Source organism: Paramisgurnus dabryanus, chromosome 5 (assembly GCF_030506205.2).
Source record: "Paramisgurnus dabryanus chromosome 5, PD_genome_1.1, whole genome shotgun sequence".
NCBI classification, from domain to species: domain Eukaryota; kingdom Metazoa; phylum Chordata; class Actinopteri; order Cypriniformes; family Cobitidae; genus Paramisgurnus; species Paramisgurnus dabryanus.
In genome coordinates, this window is record NC_133341.1 from 35,709,133 (window position 1) to 35,730,442 (window position 21,310).

The 21,310-nt window shown below is 36.9% G+C and overlaps 2 protein-coding genes across 2 annotated transcripts; both read right to left on the reverse strand.

The window, feature by feature from the left end:
* Nucleotides 1-1,316: 1,316 nt before the first annotated feature.
* LOC135732152 (RING finger protein 225) lies at nucleotides 1,317-8,522 on the reverse strand. The gene is made up of 2 exons (XM_065250046.1): nucleotides 8,311-8,522; nucleotides 1,317-2,903 (listed from the first exon to the last, which is right to left on the reverse strand). Exon 2 carries the CDS (start codon nucleotides 2,839-2,841, stop codon nucleotides 2,260-2,262), a length of 582 nt encoding a protein of 193 aa, XP_065106118.1. The 5' UTR covers nucleotides 2,842-2,903; nucleotides 8,311-8,522; the 3' UTR covers nucleotides 1,317-2,259.
* A 2,031-nt stretch (nucleotides 8,523-10,553) lies between these two features.
* On the reverse strand, nucleotides 10,554-20,507 carry wdr31 (WD repeat domain 31). The gene is made up of 10 exons (XM_065250045.1): nucleotides 20,325-20,507; nucleotides 19,564-19,722; nucleotides 19,333-19,459; nucleotides 19,031-19,105; nucleotides 18,507-18,645; nucleotides 17,246-17,346; nucleotides 17,090-17,157; nucleotides 15,976-16,117; nucleotides 15,724-15,886; nucleotides 10,554-12,486 (listed from the first exon to the last, which is right to left on the reverse strand). Exons 2-10 carry the CDS (start codon nucleotides 19,608-19,610, stop codon nucleotides 12,326-12,328), a joined length of 1,023 nt encoding a protein of 340 aa, XP_065106117.1. The 5' UTR covers nucleotides 19,611-19,722; nucleotides 20,325-20,507; the 3' UTR covers nucleotides 10,554-12,325.
* Between the last annotated feature and the right edge of the window lie 803 nt (nucleotides 20,508-21,310).

The window sequence follows — 21,310 nt, forward strand, 5'->3', positions numbered from 1 at the left end:
GGGTTTGTTGTAACACCAAATAATTCAATAAAATATGCTATTGGAAGGTGGATATTGTTTATATACCTGCCTATAATAGATAGATATCCACACATTCATCCATCCACGATCGTTCATCTAACCATCATTGTATTAAGCATTAATGCATATAAATAGATTTTTTTGAAAGGGCAGCACAATTAAGACACAAAAAATTTAATTTTACATTTATTTACATTGTTTTCATGATCATTGTATACCTGAGGCTAAATTGTAACACTGTGTGACAACTAACCCCGCTGTGTAAAAATGCTTTCAATCCCAGCTATCAGTTACTAAGAGTTGCTGACATGTTGGTGTTATGTTTAAGGTAACAAGACTAAAATAATATACGGTTGGATTTTGGTCACTTACACACTAAACTCAGAAATCGAAAAAACATAAGATGAAGAAATTTACTTTCATGCCTCTAAAACACTCTTTGTTCAAAATCTTAACCAAAACACATATATTTTTTTACAAATTCACAGATCATCTTCTGCAGTAAAATAAAAACAAAACAAAAGCACAGATTGCTCGGCCCTGTCTAAATGTGTAAAGTAGTCGCGTTAAAATTAACCCTGTGTTAGTTTGTGCCCTATTCACCCCTATATACATGTCTGGATATCTGACTTTAGTGCACAGTAGTTTTCGTGCTATTTTTAGATATTTTTTTTCATATGTTGACTATATCGGTTTCAACATTCAGAAAAGTCCACTTGATTCATATTGCATTTCCTGCTGAAACTTCAAACATGCATGACAAACTTTCCTTCCTGCTTAAATTCTTCCATCACATCCTCTGAAATCAAGTCATTGCTATTACGCAGCATTAAACGTTCCTGTTTTTAAGATTTCTAGAAGGCTGCGCTCATCAATTTTTTCCCCTTTAGTTGTTTGGTTTTGTCATCCATACAAGGCGAACGAGGCCAAGGGGGCTCTTGTACTTTTCCATTGCATAAGCAGCTCATTACTGCACATCCACAACATTTGTGTGTGAAGTCTTGTGACAGAACGCCATCTGGTAGTCGAGCGGGGTACTGTTGTTCACAAAACACCATTTCTTTTTTTATACACTCTTAAAAATAAAGGTGCTCTTTGCAGCAATGCCATATCACTTTAAAAAGTTGATCCAACTTAAAAAAAAGTAAGTTAGCCTTAAATTTTTTAGTTAATTCAACTTAAAAATATTAGCTTAAATTTTTTTTAAAGCTAACTAATATTTTTAATTGAATTAATTCAAAATTTTAAAAACTTAGTTTTTTAAGTTGAACCAACACACTGTAAAAAATGCGGCACTAAGTTAAAACAACTTGGTTTTGCAAGTCAATTCAACCTACTATTTTAAGTTTTGGCTTTAAAAAGTTGACATAACTTATAAATTCAAGTTTCAAATTGTTTAACCTATTTTTTTCAATTTAAAGTAACATAAAAATATATGTTGATTTGACAAATTTTTTTTACATTGTGCAGTGAGAACCAGTTTTGGTTCCCTGAAGTACCATTTAGTATTAAATTAACCATTTCTTTCACACCCTTTATAGCCTAAAGAACCCTTTCCACTACTTTTGCGACATATAAAGGTTCTTTGAATGTTAATGGTCCTTTATGGAACCATACAGCCAAAAATGGTCCTCCTATGGCATCGCTGTTGAACCTTTTAAGTACCTTTAGGGGCGGTTCACATTTCGCGTCTAAAACCGCGCAGAAAACGCGGCCGTCGGTTGGTTCTTGTCACATGACCTGCGGTGCGCTTGTGGCATTCTGAAAAGTTGAGATGTTTTTAACTCGATGTAGTGAGGACGCGCCTGAAAAAAACGACCATGTCGCATCCAATAGAGGTGGTTCACATTTCGTGTCTAAAACCGTGCGGAAGGCACGGCCGTCAGTTGGTTCTTGTCACATGACCTGCGGTGCGCTTGCGGCATTCTGAAAATTTGAGATGTTTTAACTCGATGTGGTGCGAACGCGCCGGGAGAAATGAGCGCGCCACACCACATGCGTCACTTCCATTATGAGCGTGCATACCGCGCGCCTACATTTGAAATAATGAACTTGAGCGCGTAAAAGACGCTAAATGTGAATCGCCCCTTATTTAGCAACTTTTAATAATAATATGATGTGTGATTTTCCAGCACAGTGGTTCTGAATGCAAAGTGAGAATTACCAGTTTTAAAGGTTCAAACCCGTCATGTTGCTTGTTTTAATGTTGTGCAATGAAAAGTACAACTAAAGTGTAAACTAAGTAGAGTTTCTGCTCGTGTAGAAGATAATGACAATAGTAGCTGTAACTGTCAGAATCGCCACTATGCTCATAAAACAAGCTTTGCAAAAAGGCGTCTGCAATATTGTAATCAGGAGAGACCTTTCTCTACCTCTGGTTGCCTGCCCCTGTGCACCTACTGGGCTCCCAACATCCAAACTTTGGCTGATGCTCTGCGCTATGGTCGGTGCGGAGCTTGGTGCTCTCTTCACCTGCAGTTTGCCTTTATTTCGGTTAAAGCGAATGCTGTAGACCTGTTGCATTGTGGCTGGCAGGTAGGAAAGCACCGTGGAGTCATTCGCAAGTTTGGGTAGGCCAAGGACGGGTAACGGGGTGTACGCTCGGCACAGCGCGCACTGGATGGTGTCGGGATTGGTGGACTTGACGTTCATCCGGGCGAGACACTCCAGGCAGAAGGTGTGCTTGCATTGAAGTACCTTAGGAGTGTTGAAGACATTGTTGAACTGACTGAAACAGATGGCACACTCCAGTTCAGGGGTCTCATCTTCGTCCACGCCAGGTTTGTAGGGGTCCCAGAGGTCGTTCGGGTTGGGCTCCATCACAAAGGGGGATGTGGGAACGAGGAAGGTCAATCCTTAATGTCCATGGTGATGCGGCAAACCTGAAGAACACAAATTATTGTCAGATTAAAGATATAAAATCACCCTCAGTGACCCAGCATGCTGGTGTCTTCTCCAGCTGGCTGCAAAAAATATTTTATGTGATGCCACCTTTCTTTAAAAAAATAGCAGGCAATCAACATGGCAAAACCCACAAAACATTTACTGTAATGTTTCCAACAAAATGATCCTTACGGCAAGGAATGTAAATGGAAAATAAACAGAATATTTTTGGCATTTCAAGCATGCGGTAGATGTGTTTTCAAAAACAGATTTGCCTTGGAAATGCTTATAGGTTTCCAGCAAAGTTATGCAAAGCAGCTGAAGGTTGTTCCACTGCTGACACAAATAATACAGGTTAAAGTATCAGGTTACATCATTAATGGTTCATTAGATGACATTTAAGTTTACTCTTAATCTATTATACTTTACACTGTAAACATTGGGCTAAAAGGGACAAATCTAACTGTTGGCTTAAATTAATCCAGAAAATTTTATATTTGACCCAACAATAGTTAAAGAGCACCAATTCACGATTTCCTTTGGTGTGTAAGTGTGTATTAGTACATGTTAATGATATGCGAAAGGTACAACCCCCAAAGTAAACGATGTGTGTTATCGTCTCCAACATAAATCTCTTTTCTTGGACTACAACAAACACACAAATTGTAGGCAACAGTTTACTTCCTGGGCCAATATTAACATAATTCCTTCCGCTTCGGGCTCACAGCCTGTAAGTTAACTCCTGTTAAAAAGGCATTGTGCGCAAATCTTTCAAACATGGTAAGGAGCGTCACATTTATGGCTGACATCAGAGGATTTCAGGCCAAACATAAAGTACAGATTAGCTGGCCAATCAGGGACACAGAGCTTTTCAAATCCGTGCGTTTCAGGAAGAGAGTGAAATCTGGAGCTACAAAAATGTACGGTATGTGGAAAATAATGTGTTTTTTTAACCATGCGAACACATTGTATTATATCAAATAAACAAAATAATGTTGTTTTTAGCATTGAAATAAGTTCTCTTTAAAACAACCCAGTATAGGTTAAATTATAACCCGGGGTGGGTTTGTACGGTGGCCCTGAAGTGCAAACCACAACAACAAATTACTAAAAAACAACAACAACAAAAAAAACACAACAAATTAAAAAACACTGCAACAAATTAAAAAACAACAGAAAATTAAAAACCACTACAGCAGATTAAAAAACACTACAACAAAATAAAAAACAAATACAAAATAAAAAACACAACAGCAAGTTAAAAAAACACTACGGCAAATTAAAAAACACAACTACAAATAAAAAAACACTACAACAAATTAAAAAAACAACAAATTAAAAACACAACTACAAATAAAAAACACAACTACATTAACCTACTGGAAGAGGTAGGTACCAGTGGGCAACATGAGACATCGCTGACTGGACGACACTTTTGAATTTGTTTTTTATTTTGTTGTAGGGTTTTTTTAATTTGGTGTAGTGGTTTTTAATTTGCTGTAGTGTTTTTTTAATTTGTTGTTGTTTTTTCATTTGTTGCAGTGTTTTTTAATTTGTTGTGGTGTTTTTAAATTTGTTGTAGTGTTTTTTTTTTATTTGCTGTAGTGGTTTTTAATTTGCTGTAGTGTTTTTTTAATTTGTTGTTGTTTTTTCATTTGTTGCAGTGTTTTTTAATTTGTTGTGGTGTTTTTAAATTTGTTGTAGTGTTTTTTTTTTATTTGCTGTAGTGGTTTTTAATTTGCTGTAGTGTTTTTTTAATTTGTTGTTGTTTTTTAATTTGTTGCAGTGTTTTTTAATTTGTTGTGGTGTTTTTAAATTTGTTGTAGTGTTTTTTTTATTTGCTGTAGTGTGTTTTTAATTTGCTGTAGTGTTTTTTAATTTGTTGTGGTGTTTTTTTAATTTGTTGTAGTGTTTTTTTATTTGTTGTTGTTGTTTAGTAATTTGTTGTTGTGGTTTGCACTTCAGGGCCACCGTAGTGGTTTGTCCCTTTTTGACCCAATGCTGGGTCGAAAATAACCCAGCATTTATTACAGTGTAGTCAAATGCAGTATGATGCATTTAAGAAACTATTAAATATCAAGTTTTTAATATAATTCATTATTTTATAATGGATTGTTTATGTTATACGTGGCCATTGTGTAAAGGTCAGCTTTGTTATTTATCAGTTCTTCATCATTCAAAATCATTATCAGGGCTGACATTTTAAATATCCTGTAGTGGCAATCATAAGATGATATATGAAAATTTGTTGAGCATGTGGACCATAGATATGTATAATAAAAGGCTAGATGCCTTGCACACGCTGCTGGCCAATGGAGGTCGACATCCGCACCTGGCGGCCATCTTGTCTCAGGCAGCTCGCTCACTCATAGCGTTGTGTTTTAATGGTACATGTACTTTTAAATGACCATAACTTGCTCAAGTACATGTACCATTAAAAAACAATGCTACGAGTGAGCGAGCTGTCTGAGGTAAGATGGCCGCCGGTGATGATATTAGAGACTCCGCTGTAGGACATCTAACCTTTATTATACAAATCTATGGTGTGGACACCAAGCTAAGACAACTATCTGTTACCCCCCTTTTTTAAGGGGGACATTTCACAAGACTTTTTTAAGATGTCCAATAAATCAGTGATGTTTCCAGAATACGTATGTGAAGTTTTAGCTCAAAATACCATATACACTCTAAAAAATATTGGGTTGTTTTTAACCCCGGGCTGGGTTGTTTCAACATGGTTTATTAACAATAACCCAGCAGTTGGGTTAAAGCAACCCATTATTTGGGTCATTTTAACCCAGAAATGTGTTCTGTCCTATAGTTACCCAGCCTTTTTTAGAGTGTAGATAATTTATTACAGCATGTTAAAATTGCCCATTTGTAGGTGTGAGCAAAATGTGCCGTTTTTGTGTGTGTCCTTTAAAATGCAAATGAGCAGATTAAGGGGCGATATTATCCCCTTCTGACATCACAAGGGGAGCCACATTTCAATGAGCTATTTTTTCACATTCTTGCAGAGCATGGTTTACCAAAACTAAGTTTGTGGGTTGATCTTTTCACATTTTCGAGGTTCATAGAAAAGATCCAATTATAGCACTTTAACATGGAAAAAGTCTGATTTTCCCGATATGTCCCCTTTAAGTCATAAAAGGATAATTCCGGTATTTAACACTTTGAGTCTCATTTCTGGTTTGTTTTGAATGAACTACAGTGATGGACACTGAAATTTTGACAATGGGTCGTGTCTTGAGTTTTTGACTCGTTTAGAAGCGTCTCTTGACTGCTTCAGAATGGAAGTCAATGACCATGCACAAACATGTCATTAAAACAACACTTAACGTTCATTTTCAAAACTGTGCTACTCACCGAGTGGTTTGTGGTGTTCGTTGATGATTAAAAACAAGTTGTGTAGCGAAATACAGTTTCTGTCATGTTTGATTTGGCATTTTGTAAAATTCCATTGACTTCTCTTGGAAGACTCATTGCTCGCTGATATATCACTCCGCCACCGGGAAACAGAAAAGGGTCTGTTTACATGTGGTTGTAGTTTTTTCGCTCGGTTTCTCTCAGAAGAAATTTTTCCCATATTTGATGGCTCAGTGACCAGCTTTAGGTTTGAAGTAGAGCTCGATTGTGACTGTCAATAAGCTAGACACCGAGCGTACTTGTATGGCAAAGTGGTTGTCGCCATCAAGTGGTCGGGAGTGTGCTAACGCTTCAGACTCAAATATAGAGCGGAAGTATATACGCGGTTGTGAGGTATCTGAAAAAATAGTTCCACTATAGCAAATAACACGGATTGAAATCATACATTGTGCCAATATATTTGTTTTTAATCATCAACGAACACCACAAACCACTCGGTGAGTAGCACAGTTTTACGTTAAGTAAACGTTAAGTGTTGTTTTAATGACATGTTTGTGCATGGTCATTGACTTCCATTCTGAAGCAGTCAAGAGACGCTTCTAAACGAGTCAAAAAGTCAAGACACGACCCATTGTCAAAATTTCTGTGTCCATCACTGTAGTTCATCCAAAACAAACCAGAAATGAGACTCAAAGTGTTAAATACCGGAATTATCCTTTAAGGTTTTATTTCAGACATACAACCTATTAAAAAATGTAGTTATTTTAAGGTTCTTTACAGCAATGCAGTAGAAACATTTATTGGACCATTTATTTTTTAACCATACAGTCAAAAAACATTTTTAAATAGTTGTATCTCAGCTAAATATTGTCCAACCCTAACAAACCATACATCAATGGAAAGCTATATTCAGATGCATAAATCAAAAAAATGTATTCTTATGATTGGTTTTGTAGTCCACAAGTCACAAGTGGTCTTTCTGTTGAAGCACCTACTTTTAAGAGTGTACTATAATGCACCTGGGTTTTCAGCAAAATATTGTGCAAAAAAGTATATCAAGTCATGAAGTCAAACTCATATTCTAAGTTCTTCCAACACATAATTTGATAAATAGAAACGCAGCATATCAAGATGCCATCTCCGTATGATCATATAAAAAAGCCTTTATTGTCATTGTATAGCTTTGTAAAAAAAATGCAGCACCACTTGGTTTTGCAAGTCAATTCAACTTTCTATTTTAGGTTTTGACTTGTGATAAAGTTGACATTACATATTAAAACAAGTTGAAATTGTTTAACTTAAGGATAGTTCACAAAAAAAAAAAAAAAAATACTTCTGTCATCATTTACTCACCCACAAGTTGTTGTAAATCTGTATGAGTTTCTTTATTATATTGAACACACAAGGATATATTTTGATACCCATTGGCTTTCGTAGTAGGAAAAGCACATACTATGGAAGTGAATGGGTATCGTCAATTGTGTGCTTAGCGTAATTTGTTAAAATATCTTCATTTCTGTATGACGGAATAAAGAAACGCAAACAGGTTTACAACAGCATGTGGGGGAGTAAATTATGACAGCATTTTCATTTTTGAGTGAACTATCCCTTTCATTTTTTTAAGTTAAAGTAACATAAAAATCTATGTTGATTTGATAACATATTTACAGTGTATGTATACAACAAAAAAGCGCCTGACTGGTGTTGAAAAACAACATATAATAGAAACAATAGCACAACAACCCATAACAATGTAGTGACTAAGCACTCAACTATACAAGTAGATGCAGTAGATGTTATTAGGTAATAATATTGCACAAATAATACTGCACATATCATGCACTCTTCAGTGCACTTCCAAAAAAATATATATATATTTGTCAAGCCCTATGGTTCCAAAAAGAACCTTTAACATTCACAGAAGCTTATTTGTTGCACACAAGATCCTTTGTCATGGAAAAGGTCCTGTAAGCTATAAAAACAAGAAAAAAAACTTGCTTTTAAGAACTTTTGAGTGTACTTAGATGCACAATCACTCACTCATCTTCTGAACAGATGTCCCTTGTTGTCTTTCCCGACGGCTTGCTTCAGTATCGATGTGTTTTCTCTCCTGTTAGTTCTCTTTAATGGATCTTCTCAATACAGTTTATCTCCCGCAGGTTATGTCTTTCCTTGTACATCTACAACACTTCTTTCATGTTTTACATAAAAAAACAAAACAAACACCTTATCATCTTTGGCCGTCTTTTTTAGTCTCCCTCTCCTCTCCACTGCTGCATTACAAAGAATGGCAACATTTGAATATTTGAGCTGCAGCGAGCAGGAAATGCAGAGCGAATAGTCAAATACAAACCAGCAGTATAAACTCTCCAGGCCCGGCAGAGAAACAGAAAGAGGTTAAAGTGAATTGCTGGTCATTTTGAAAACACTTTAGTGCTTGAAGACTGCATGCCAAAAACCATCCCTTCTAAGTGTATATGTTTGAAAACTGGCATTGTAATAAAGTACTCTTAAAATAAATGTGCTACAATGACATATGATAAAACATTTTTGGTTCCCCAAAGATCAATTCAGTCAAAGTTTTTTAAAAACACCATAGTATAAAGATTGGATCTTTTGTAAAACAAAATTAAAGGTTCTTCTTGGAGCACACAGCCCAAAATGGTTCATCTGTGGCATTGTGTAGCAATGCAGATGACTGTGGGCCGGATCCGGTCCGAAGTCAGCAGCTCAATTTGAAAGTATCCTAGACGGCAGACGACTCCGGGCCGGATCTGCCCCTGAAGTCTGCAGCTCCGGTGCGGATCCAGCCTCCAGTCATCTGCCGTCTAGGCCTACCTCATTTGATATCAATTTGATGTCAAGGACAATATTTGACCGAGATACAACTTTTTGGTAATCTAGAATCCGAGGATCTAAATATCCTAAAAAAAATCTAAATATTAAGAAAATCGCCTTTAAAATGGTCCAAATGAAGTCCTTAGTAACACATATTACAGGGTTCCCACACCTTATCTAACTTCAAATTCAGGGACCTTTCAAGGACTTTCCAGGTGCAATACCCTCAATTTCAAGGACTAAATGTGGGGAAACATTTCAAGTGAGAGCAAGGTTACATTGTGTTACCTTTTAAGATACATTGTTACACTTCCCTTTCGAGGGAACTCGCGCTGCGTCACTGCGGTGACACTTTGGGGACACCTCCAGGGGTAAATGTGTCTGAATGTGTATATCAAATTCAACCAATGGTGAGGCTTAACGACAAAGACAGGGTGACGCGGGAGCCAGGAAGTATATCGCTATCTGTAATATTGCCAAAGACGGCGTTACAGGGACGCAGGAAGTATGACAAGGGAGACGCAGCGTCTCGTTCCCTTCTCAGGAATCAACAGTTACATACGTAACCCGAGACGTTTTCATTTGTAAAACACAACTATGCAAAAAAGCATTTTGGTATGAATCAACATTCACATACAGAAGATATAAGCATTTAAAGTGAACCGTTTAGTGCATGTGCTTTAAAAGTCTAGAATTTTTATGATATTTTCCTACACTACACAGGGAATAATGAGGATTTTTTCCAGAAAATTTCTTGCATAAAATAGATTCAAGCAATTTCAATGACCTGTATCTATGTATATTTTCAAAAACTTCCTAGGGCCTTGAATTTTCCCCCCAGATTCACAAACTTTCAAGGATTTCAAGGACCCGTGGGATCCCTGTATTACTATTGACAAATACATTTTCGATATATTTACAGAAGGAAATGTATAAAATATCTTCATGGAAAATTATCTTAATATCCTATTGAATTGGGCATTAAAAATGTATCATTTTAACCCATACAATGTATTGTTGGCTATTGCTACAAATATACCTGTGTGACTTCTGACAAAGGGTCACATATCTGACAATGGTCATTCCAAACTTCAGAAATTGTACTGTATAGTTTCAATAAATATACACCTATGTATAGGTGTAGGTAACACAGGCAGGAAAGATCAGATTACAAAAATATTTCTGTAGATGTTTCCATTTCCTATTGTGTGGGTATGCAAAACAGAGGCAAAAAAATCTGAGTAACATACACCCTTTGTTTTATCAAAATGCCAATGCATTACTGCCCTACTGATATTTTGCTATATTATTCAGTTACAAAGTTATATTACAGTGTATGGCCGATATTAGGTTTTATTCACAATACACAAAAAATAACTCTTTGGTACAAATGTCTGTGGGAAAAAAATATTTTAATTAAATAAATATTAAACACATTAATCTACAGTATAACAGTTCTAACATATAAAAAACAAACTGCATCACTAGTTTTCTTTAGGATTTATATACAAATAAATATTGAGATCTGTTTTTTATAGCCATTCCTTAAGATTTTCAGTGTGTAAACTTTAAAGTTAAATGTACTGTAAAGTGTAAATGCTAATCTGATAAATGCTCTAGGTTATCTGGATGACTCTGTTTATGGAGACAGATAGACAGAGAGTGAAATACTGTGTTTTGGTGAACACAAAGGTAGATATTTGTAATCAAGCAAGCAGGAACACCAGTGACTTCCATTGTAGAAAAATAAATGCTATGTAAGTCAACGGTGCTCCAAAACTTTTTGATAAAAAAATTCAAAATATCTTCCTTTGTGTTTTAGCAGAACTAAGGTTTGAAACAATTCAAGTGTGAGTAAATGATGACAGAATTTTCATTTTTATGTTTGGCAGTGTCTATTTATGTCCTGACATTTAAACTAGATAAAGAGCAAATAAACGGTGCTGGTTTGTTTCATAACATGTTGCTTTGTGTGTTTTAAGTGGTTATGTAGCATGTTGCTATGAGGTAACTAGGGTTATCTGGTGGTTGCTATTTCTTATTGACCCAAGTAAATGAAAAGCCCTCCCTGAGCATTCATGATATTCTGATCCCCAGATATGGCTTGAATCTGTGCGTTAATACTAGCCTATGGATAATTTTGCATACTTTATCATCAATAAGGTTAAAAGGGAATGTCTGATCACTTTAAAGTTCACCTATTGTGTAAAATCTATTTGGACATAAATTTGTTGGCAGTGTGTGAACACAACAACCCTACAATGAAATCCACCTCCCCTTTTTTTAAACCAAAGCTGTCTCATTAGTTTTGATTTTCTTGTTAATATGAGGTCACACTGATGAAGCCCCGCCCACAGCCACAGTACGCTGTCTGCCATGTCTCAATAGTGAGATACTATTGTCTCAGACTGTATTCACAGGAATCAACTAATTTTTAACTAAAAGCACTCAATGTTACTTTTGGCAAGAGAGTGAGGAGCAGCAGCTCATTTGCATTTAAAGGTACAGACACAAAATAGCGCTCTCACCTGAATAGGGCCATTTTGGACATGCTATAAATAATAAATAATCTGTGGGGTATTTTGAGCTGAAACGCCACAGACACATTCTGGGCACACCTGAGACTCATATTACATCTTGTAAAAATGGGCATAATATGTATCCTTTAAGTCACACAATTTGAGCTACTGTATCATCGTCTGTAGCTGAAAACATTCAGGATGAATTACACAAGAGAGATTTAACAACTTAAGTCAGAAATTTGTACACACACCGAAGTATAAACAATATTAAAAGTCATCCATATCTCAAAACACTGCACCCAAACTTATAGGGGCGGTTTCCCAGACAGGGAGTCCTAGACTAAAATAAATGTAAGAGCTGTTTAAACTGAAAACAACTTCCACATATCTTTAAATACATCAGGGCCCTTTGTTTTGCCTCACCAGTAATGTTTTCAGTAAGGCATGTTTGTTAAAAAAAAGTTATATTTCCTAATTAAACTAATCCCTGTCCGGAAAACCACCCCTTAATCTCACTAATAATCTTTGACCTGAAGCCATCCGTGTTTATGAAAATGAAAGAAACTTTCCTGAAAGTTGAATGCAGAGAGTTTGGTCTCTTAATCCTGCTGAATTACTAAAGCAGTTTGACAAATATTTTCTCTATCCTTCAGGATTCAGTGTTTGTACATTCATATTTACACCACCCTTGCAAATTAAAAGCGAGCGACTTCAATAATGCTGGGTGCTGTTCCCTGATCCAGATACAGTTGGTGTAGTCCTGTGTTAAAGCTGGCACACAGAAGAGTACTGGAGTCACACGGAGCCAGAGACACCAAGGGACCCGAACCGTCTAACATTAATGTGGCCAAACAGGCTGAGGAGAGAATATAAGAAAAATTAAAACCTGTGGATTAAAACAGATATTTATTTCACATGTACAGAAACAGTTGTCTAGCCTAGAAATCTAGACGCACCCTAGCGGCCGCAAAATATATTTGCTGCCAGGGTTTAGTCTAGGCACTCACAATACACTTAACAGCTCCAAAAACCAAAATTTGGTCAGGCCAATCACATCGTGTGTAGCGTCTGTGGGGCTACTTGAAAACAAAGAATGGCTGCTGCTGCTGGCGAACAGCTTTCTTTTGAAGCGGCTTTGGCCGCGACTTTAGACTTATGTTTTTCTTTGAGAGAAGAGCAAATAACCCTACTGAAATCCTTTTTACTTACTTATTCATTTAGCAAGAAAGATGTGTTTGGAGTTTTACCGACTGGTTACGGTAACTACGTCACCTTCTTCGTTGCTCTGATTGGTCATAGCGCTATCCTATTGCGTGCAGAGGCATTTTGAGGGACAACCTTATATCCCGCCCCTTGCATTGAGCCGTTTGTGTGAAGAGTTGCCAGACCTTACATCTTGATGTAGGTCTGGCTAACCAGGCTAACAGTTGTCCATCTTGTGACACAAATCTGTTCTGATATCAAGACATGAAACATAGGTTGTGTCCGAAATAGCTCCCTATACCCTTATATAGTGCACTATGTGAGCGGACAGCCATTTTGTAGTGGTGTCTGAAATCATAGTGGACATTCAATCCCATAATGCACCACAATAATGAGTGTACAACCGACACATAGGTTGTGTCCGAAATAGCTCCCTATACCCTTATAAAGGGCACTATGTGAGCCGACAGCCATTTTGTAGTCATGTCTAAGATCATAGTGGACTTTTCCGAGTGCGGTCATTCAATCCCATAATGCACAACAAAAACAAATGTGCAACCGACACAGACGTTGTGTCCGAAATTGCTCCATATACCCTTATATAGTGCCCTATTTTAGGGGACAGACATTTTGTGGTGGTGTCGGAAATCATAGTGCACTCATTCAATCCCATAATGCACCACAATAACAAGTGTGCAACTGACACATACGTTGCGTTCGAAATAGCTCCCTATACCCTTATATAGTGCACTATTTAAAGGGACAGCCATTTTGTGCTGGTGTCTGAAATCATAGTGAACATTTAATCCCATAATGCACTACAATAATGAGTGTACAACCGACACATAGGTTGTGTCCAAAATAGCTCCCTATACCCTTATATAGTGCAATATTTGAGGGGAAAGCCATTTTGTAGTGGTGTCTGAAATCATAGTGGACATTCAATCCCATAATGCACCACAATAATGAGTGTACAACCGACACATAGGTTGTGTCTGAAAAAGCTCCCTATACCCTCATATAGGGCACTACTGTATGTGAGCCGACAGCCATTTTGTAGTCATGTCTAAAATCATAGTGGACATGATGAGTGCGGTCATTCAATCCCATAATGCACAACAAAAACAAATGTGCAACCGACACAGACGTTGTGTCCGAAATTGCTCCATATACCCTTATATAGTGCCCTATTTTAGGGGACAGACATTTTGTGGTCGTGTCTGAAATCATAGTGCACTCATTCAATCCCATAATGCACCACAATAACAAGTGTGCAACCGACACATATGTTGTGTCCGAAATAGCTCCGTATACCCTTATATACTGCACTATTTGAGCGGACAGCCATTTTGTGGTGGTGTCTGAAATCATAGTGGACATTACAAGTGCACTCATTCAATCCCATAATGCACCACAATAATGAGTGTACAACCGACACATAGGTTGTGTCCCAAATAGCTCCCTATTACCCTTATATAGTGCACTATGCGAGCAGACAGCCATTTTGTGGTGGTGTCTGAAATCATAGTGGATATTTATGAGTGCGCTCATTCAATCCCATAATGCACCACAATAATGAGTGTACAACCGACACATAGGTAGTGTCCGAAATAGCTCCCTATACCCTTATATAGTGCACTATTTGAGGGGACAGCCATTTTGTGGTGGTGTCTGAAATCATAGTGAACATTCAATCCCATAATGCACCACAATAATGAGTGTACAACCGACACATAGGTTGTGTCTGAAATAAGTCCCTATACCCTCATATAGTGCACTATTTAATGGACAGCCATTTTGTGGTGGTGTCTGAAATCATAGTGGACATTACAAGTGCACTCATTCAATCCCATAATGCACCACAATAATGAGTGTACAACCGACACATAGGTTGTGTCCCAAATAGCTCCCTATTACCCTTATATAGTGCACTATGCGAGCAGACAGCCATTTTGTGGTGGTGTCTGAAATCATAGTGGACATTACAAGTGCACTCATTCAATCCCATAATGCACCACAATAACAAGTGTACAACTGACACATAGGTTGTGTCCCAAATAGCTCCCTATTACCCTTATATAGTGCACTATGCGAGCGGACAGCCATTTTGTAGTGGTGTCTGAAATCATAGTGGACATTTCAGAGTGCGCGCATTCAATCCCATAATGCACCACAATAATGAGTGTACAACCAATACATAGGTAGTGTCCGAAATAGCTCCCTATACCCTTATATAGGGCACTATGTGAGCCGACAGCCATTTTGTAGTCATGTCTGAAATCGTAGTGGACATTTATGAGTGCGCTCATTCAATCCCATAATGCACCACAATAACAAGTGTGCAACCGACACAGACGTTGTGTCCGAAATAGCTCCATATACCCTTATATAGTGCCCTATTTGAGCAGACAGCCATTTTGTGGTGGTGTCTGAAATCATAGTGGACAGTATCAAGTGCACTTATTCAATCCCATAATGCACCACAATAACAAGTGTACAATTGATACATAGGTTGTGTCCGAAATAGCACCCAATACCCCTATATAGTGCACTATTTGAGGGAACAGCCATTTTGAGGTGGTGTCTGAAATCATAGTGGACATTTCCGAGTGTGTTCATTCAATCCCATAATGCACCACAATAACGAGTGTACAAATGATACATAGGTTGTATCTGAAATAGCTCCCTATACCCTTATATAGTGCACTATTTGATGGTACAGCCATTTTGTGGTGGTGTCTGAAATCATAATGGACATTTCCGAATGCGTTCATTCAATCCCATGATGCACCACAATAAGAAATGTGCAACCGACACATAGCTCCTTATCCTTTGGACTGTGCACCTGTTTACGCATGAAACATCAATCTGTGTTTGTGTGCGTTTTTACCTGCAGTGTTTTGATCCCATATTTTTACTGAGCTGTCATATGACGATGACGCAACGAGGGGAGGACATCCGGAGCGAGGTGGTAAAAACACACAGCACGCTGTGGTCTGCAGGTGTCCCCTGTATTCAGTCACCTTACAACCCGGCTGCCTGAGATCCCAAAGCTACAAACACAATAGGAAATATTTAGCAAATATTTAGCAACGTGCATGCACAAATGTGCCCTTATGTGACATCCACACTATACACTCACAGTAGATTCACAACCCTGACCACTGAAACCGTTGCTGGCGGACAGCAGGTGGAAACAGTTGGGACTTATGTCACAGTGTGTCTGGATGTACTGCTTCGCTGGAAATGTGTTTGTGACCTGCCAGGTACGACTGTCCCATATCCTTAAATAGACAAAACATACACATTAAAGGTGCAGTGTGTACATTTCAGAAGGATCATTTAACAGCAATGCAATATAATATAGATACTTATGTGATGTACAAAGACCTTACAAAATGAACTGTATTGTTTTAATAAGTGTAGAATGAGCGTTTTTATCTACATACACTACGGGTCCCCTTACACGGATTTTGCGCCGTCGTGTTTCTACAGTAGCCCCATACGGACAAACTGCTCTACATTGTTTCAGATAATGACATGTTTGTCCTGCGACGGCTACCGTAGCTTCTCTAAGTGCATTGAAAGGAAAGGGTGCCATTTGCAACCTCCCCACTAGATGCCGCTAAAATGTACACACTGCACCTTTAAAACGCAGATAGCAATAGCAAAGTAATTCTTATTTAGCATAAATCTCCAATGAAACACAATGACCGAACAACTATACACTAGGTGTGGGAATCATCAAGAATCTGATCGTATAATATATTTATTTATATGTATTATATTCATATATATGTACCTATGGGAATTTATGTAACTTATTCATATATAAGTTGATACAGCAAGGTCATGGGTTCGATCCCAGGGAACACACATAGTGATAAGAAATTTCGATTTTGAATAAAACGTTTCCCAAATGCATAAATGTAATGCGATAGAAATGTTACAATACAATAATGGCAAAAAGTGGTCAAAATGGCTTCCCTCAAATAAATAAAAGGTAAAATTAGGAGTGAGATACAGTAATAATGGTATTCATGGATAGTTGTATAAATATTTAGTTTAATTTTAATATAAATAATGCATTATGCATTAACCTTATGTATCTACATAATAATTAATTTCTCAAAAATATGAATATGTAAAATATTTATTTTTGGCTTGAGAATATCAATACAGTATCCTTAAAATGAGATTTCCCCTCCATCCCTACTGTATACCAATTTATAACATATCGGTGGTGACCATCCAACCTGATAGTTTTGTCTTCTGAGGTTTGAACAATAGATGTGCTGTCTGGCACCCAGCATAAATGGGTCACCTGCAATACAGGGCAACGACACACATTCATATTTTCAAGACTAAAAAATATTATTGGTACTAAAGACCGGATTAGGAAGTTTTCTGACCAGGTTACGCGAGATGGTGTTTCTCTGCAGACATTTTCCTGACTCGATGTCCCAGAGACACATGGAGTTATCCCGAGATCCTGTGCATAACTGTGAACCATCTACAAACAACAAATTCACATTAGACGTGCAAAACAAATCATCTTCTTGTATGAACCAATTGCCAAATGATAAAACAACTGCTGAAGTTCAGGAGCATGGGTTAGTCAAACATGTCCAAATTAAAGGTGGGGTGCATGATCTCTGAAAGCCATGTTGATATTTGAAATCACCTAAACAAACATGCCCCTACCCCAATAGAATCTGGACCTTCTTTTGATAGACCCGCCCCAAAACATATGCAACCCAGGCAACGATGTCGATAAGTAGACACGCCCTTACTGCTGATTGGCTACAAGTGTGTTTTGGTACTTTCCAAAGTGTTTTTCAAAAATCATGTACCCCGCCTTTAATGTGATGATCGGTGTTTGAATTATATCAAAGCTTATGATGCAAAGATTATTACATCGCTCTGAAAGAAAAAAAACTTTGTTTATGTTTTTATACTATATAATTCTATATTGTGGCCAGGATTTTTTTGTAAAATTAAAAATGTATTTGGTGCCTTGAAATACACTTCGAAATGTTGATATATGAAGGTTAAAACTAAATATATTGTCAAATTAAGAAATATATTTAATTAAGCTTTACTTTCTAAAAAATAGCATATATTTAAAACCAATAATTAATAATATATTTAATTTTTGGCCAGAAAAAAATATTTTTTAGCCCTCAAATTCACATATTTCCAATTTGAGGGCTAAAGAATAAATTTCTCTGGCCAGAAATATGTTTTAAATATATGCTAAATACTTCAGGGTCTAACCCATTCCTAAATCTAAATCTTACAATCTGTCAATTTACAGCACAACAATTTTACATTCATGTAATATTTAAATTTTAATAAAGACCAGGGGGCCCACCTATAAAGCACAAAAATATAAATTAGGAGGTCCCCTGGTCTTTATTAAAATTAAAATATTACACGAATTTAAAATTGTTGTGCAATCAATGTGTATAGGAGGTTCGGGACCACCCCAGCCCCCTTCAATTTCGAACACCGATTATACGCTCCACATGTATGAAGTGAAATGACTTCATATATCCACTAGAATGGCCATTTATTTTAAACCAGCTGGTTTCAGGATCATTTGTTTACAAAAGTTTGGACCCTTGGGGCATAGTATAGGATTACAAGACATTTTTGGGGAGTATTGCACACCTGGGCTGACTGCTACTCCATTCACTACCAGCTCATGGCCACAGAATTCCTGAATTGGTTCTTGATCTTGACCCAAATCCCACATCAGAACCGTTTTATCACGAGATGAGCTGAGGATTTTACCTTTAAAACAACATAACTGCAAAAACAAATAGACTTTAAATACACGTTATTGTTTCACTACTAATAAATCAAATTTAAACCACAGGCCTGTTGCATGCTTTATTCTGATTGGTTTAGAAATGTTCCATGCATTATTTTTTGATAAACGCACACCTGACCGGTCAAATGTCTTAAAATAACTACCAGAGCAATGTTTGTGGTAACTGTGGTATAAGGGGAATAAATGACTGCGGTCCTTTGAATTTTTTCAACAAAAAAAAAATGCACACCTGCTTCGAGTCGTGCCGCATCACGACCTTGGATGTGCATTATTTTTTATTAATTGAAATCAATTATTCCTTACATATTACAATGTCTTATAAATGATAAAATGTATATGAAATCATTTAAGCTCTTATTACCTTAGTAATTTCTCTGCTGTGGCCATGGAAAGCTTTACACGGCTTTCCACCTCTCCAGTCATACACAACGACAGCCTGACAACAAGAAAAATGAGAGATATTTACGTTTATGCATTTTATCCAAAGGGAATCAAACCCATGACCATCTGCGCTGCTGACACAATGCTCTACCAATTGAGCTACAGGAACACCCCAAGGAGGGTCTCTAAATAATAAAATAAACAATTTCAACACTGAAAACAGTTTATCTCCCAATCCCGAGTGACTGACACATAATCATCCCCATGTTTCACACCCCTCACCTTGTCTGTCCCTCCTGACACACAGAGGTCAGAGGTCAGGCTGATGACACAATTGACAGCATCTGTGTGGGCAGGCTCATACTGCACTACCTGGGGCACAGGTGCAGGCTCCGCCCCTTCCTTGGCCCTGCCAAATGAGAAAAACAATATCTATGCACTTTCTAGTTTCACTTTCTTCTGTAAATGTGTTTGTTTGTAACATTTACTGTATTTACAAAATTACATTTTTACCTGTATACATCAGAGCGCCGATGCAACTTGCTTTGTAGTTTTCCCATGCTTGAAACAGGTGCGTTTTGTTGCACACCTGCCTCATGAGAGGATTCAAACACAGGTTGCAGTACTCATCTTTCCTTGGTACAGGCCACACCTTTTATCCTCTTTTAGGATCTGTGTTAATCACACACAATAACACTGACACTTTTTATAGCACTTTTATGCATTTGACAGACATTTTTATCCAAAATGACCTACAGTGCATTCAAGCTCAAACCTTTGCACTGCTAATGTGATGCTCTATCAATTGAGCTACAGGAACTACAGGGACATTTTGATGAAGTCATCATTTCCTGGGAGCCATTACCTGCTAACAAGTTAACAGATGCTGTTTCTGTCTCTTGCATAAGCTGGTAAGCTGGGCAGCCAGTTATGTATTGGGTTCAGTTATGTATGGGACACAGCCTGTTTCTCCGAGATATAGAAAGGCAGAGCGACCTGAATCCTATTAAGTGCATTAGTACTTCATCGCATTAGGTAACATCTAGGATGCCACACGCCAAACTGGACAAGTGCGCAATGGCACCAGTAAATATTCAATTGCAACAAATGGCATTAGAAATGCATCAATATCAGGATTGGTTGCAGGTCTGTGCAGCTATGCACAATAATACGTTTGCAAATACAAACCTGTAGTGGTCATTTTTAAAACCATGCATTAATGTAGTAAACTTTACGTCAGCGGACTGCAGTACATGAGACAAACAAACACTTACCGTTACAGCTGAAAGATGCTCGGCTGAACGTCTGCACGTGTTATTGTGAACGCCTCGCATGAGTGTGCACTAACGAGGGAGATGTTAAAAAGTAAGTGAACGATGATTTAGCACGCATCTTGATCCATTTGGTTGTACATCTTCCGTGGCTGCTAGCTAGCAGCTCTTCCTCGCGCGAGAGACGCTTTCGTCGTTACTAGGCAAGCAGCGGTCACGTGACAACAAATAGGGCGGGGTTTACAATCAAACAGACTGTTAGTACAGTTAGTATCGCTAAAATCTCATCAAAGATTAGCAATTACAAAATATACTCTAAGCGTACTCTTAAAAAAATTAATAAAGGTTAAATATAAAGCAGCAGAGAAGATTTTAAAGTTATCGTTTTTGTATACTTTTTTAAGATCTTCCCTCTTGTGGCTAAAGTTGGTATTGCTACTTTCTGTGTCTGGGGTCCAAACCTTCAAAAATTAAGAATAAGTAAAATAAATAAATGTAATAATAAGAAAATAAATAAAGGAATAAATGACTCAAACAAGCCGTAAAATTATTTTGTATAACTTTTATTTATTTTTTGTATATATTTTACATTCTTTTTATATTTATACAATTATTTTATTTCATATTTACTTTACACACATATATATATATTTATATTTTCATATTTAAATATTTCCACATCTTTTTATGTCAATATTTATTTATGTATTTATTTATTTATTTTATTTTATTTATTGGATCATTTATTTTTATATTTACTATTGCCCACACGTATTTTTCCATTTTTAAATATGTTCACATATCTATTTATTTCAATATTTGTTTATTTACTTTTGTTTCTATCTATCTATCTATCTATCTATCTATCTATCTATCTATCTATCTATCTATCTATCTATCTATCTATCTATCTATCTATCTATCTATCTATATATATATATATATATATATATATATATATATATATATATATATATATATATATGTAT

Coding starts and splice junctions, on each gene's coding strand:
- wdr31 (XM_065250045.1), bottom strand. CDS start 19,610: ATGGGAAAACTACAAAGCAAGTTGCATCGGCGCTCTGATGTATACAG. Junction 19,460..19,563: donor CGGCGCTCTGATGTATACAG/GTAAAAATGTAA, acceptor CTCATTTGGCAG/GGCCAAGGAAGGGGCGGAGC. Junction 18,646..19,030: donor ACAGCAGAGAAATTACTAAG/GTAATAAGAGCT, acceptor TTGTTTTTGCAG/TTATGTTGTTTTAAAGGTAA.
- LOC135732152 (XM_065250046.1), bottom strand. CDS start 2,841: ATGGAGCCCAACCCGAACGACCTCTGGGACCCCTACAAACCTGGCGTG.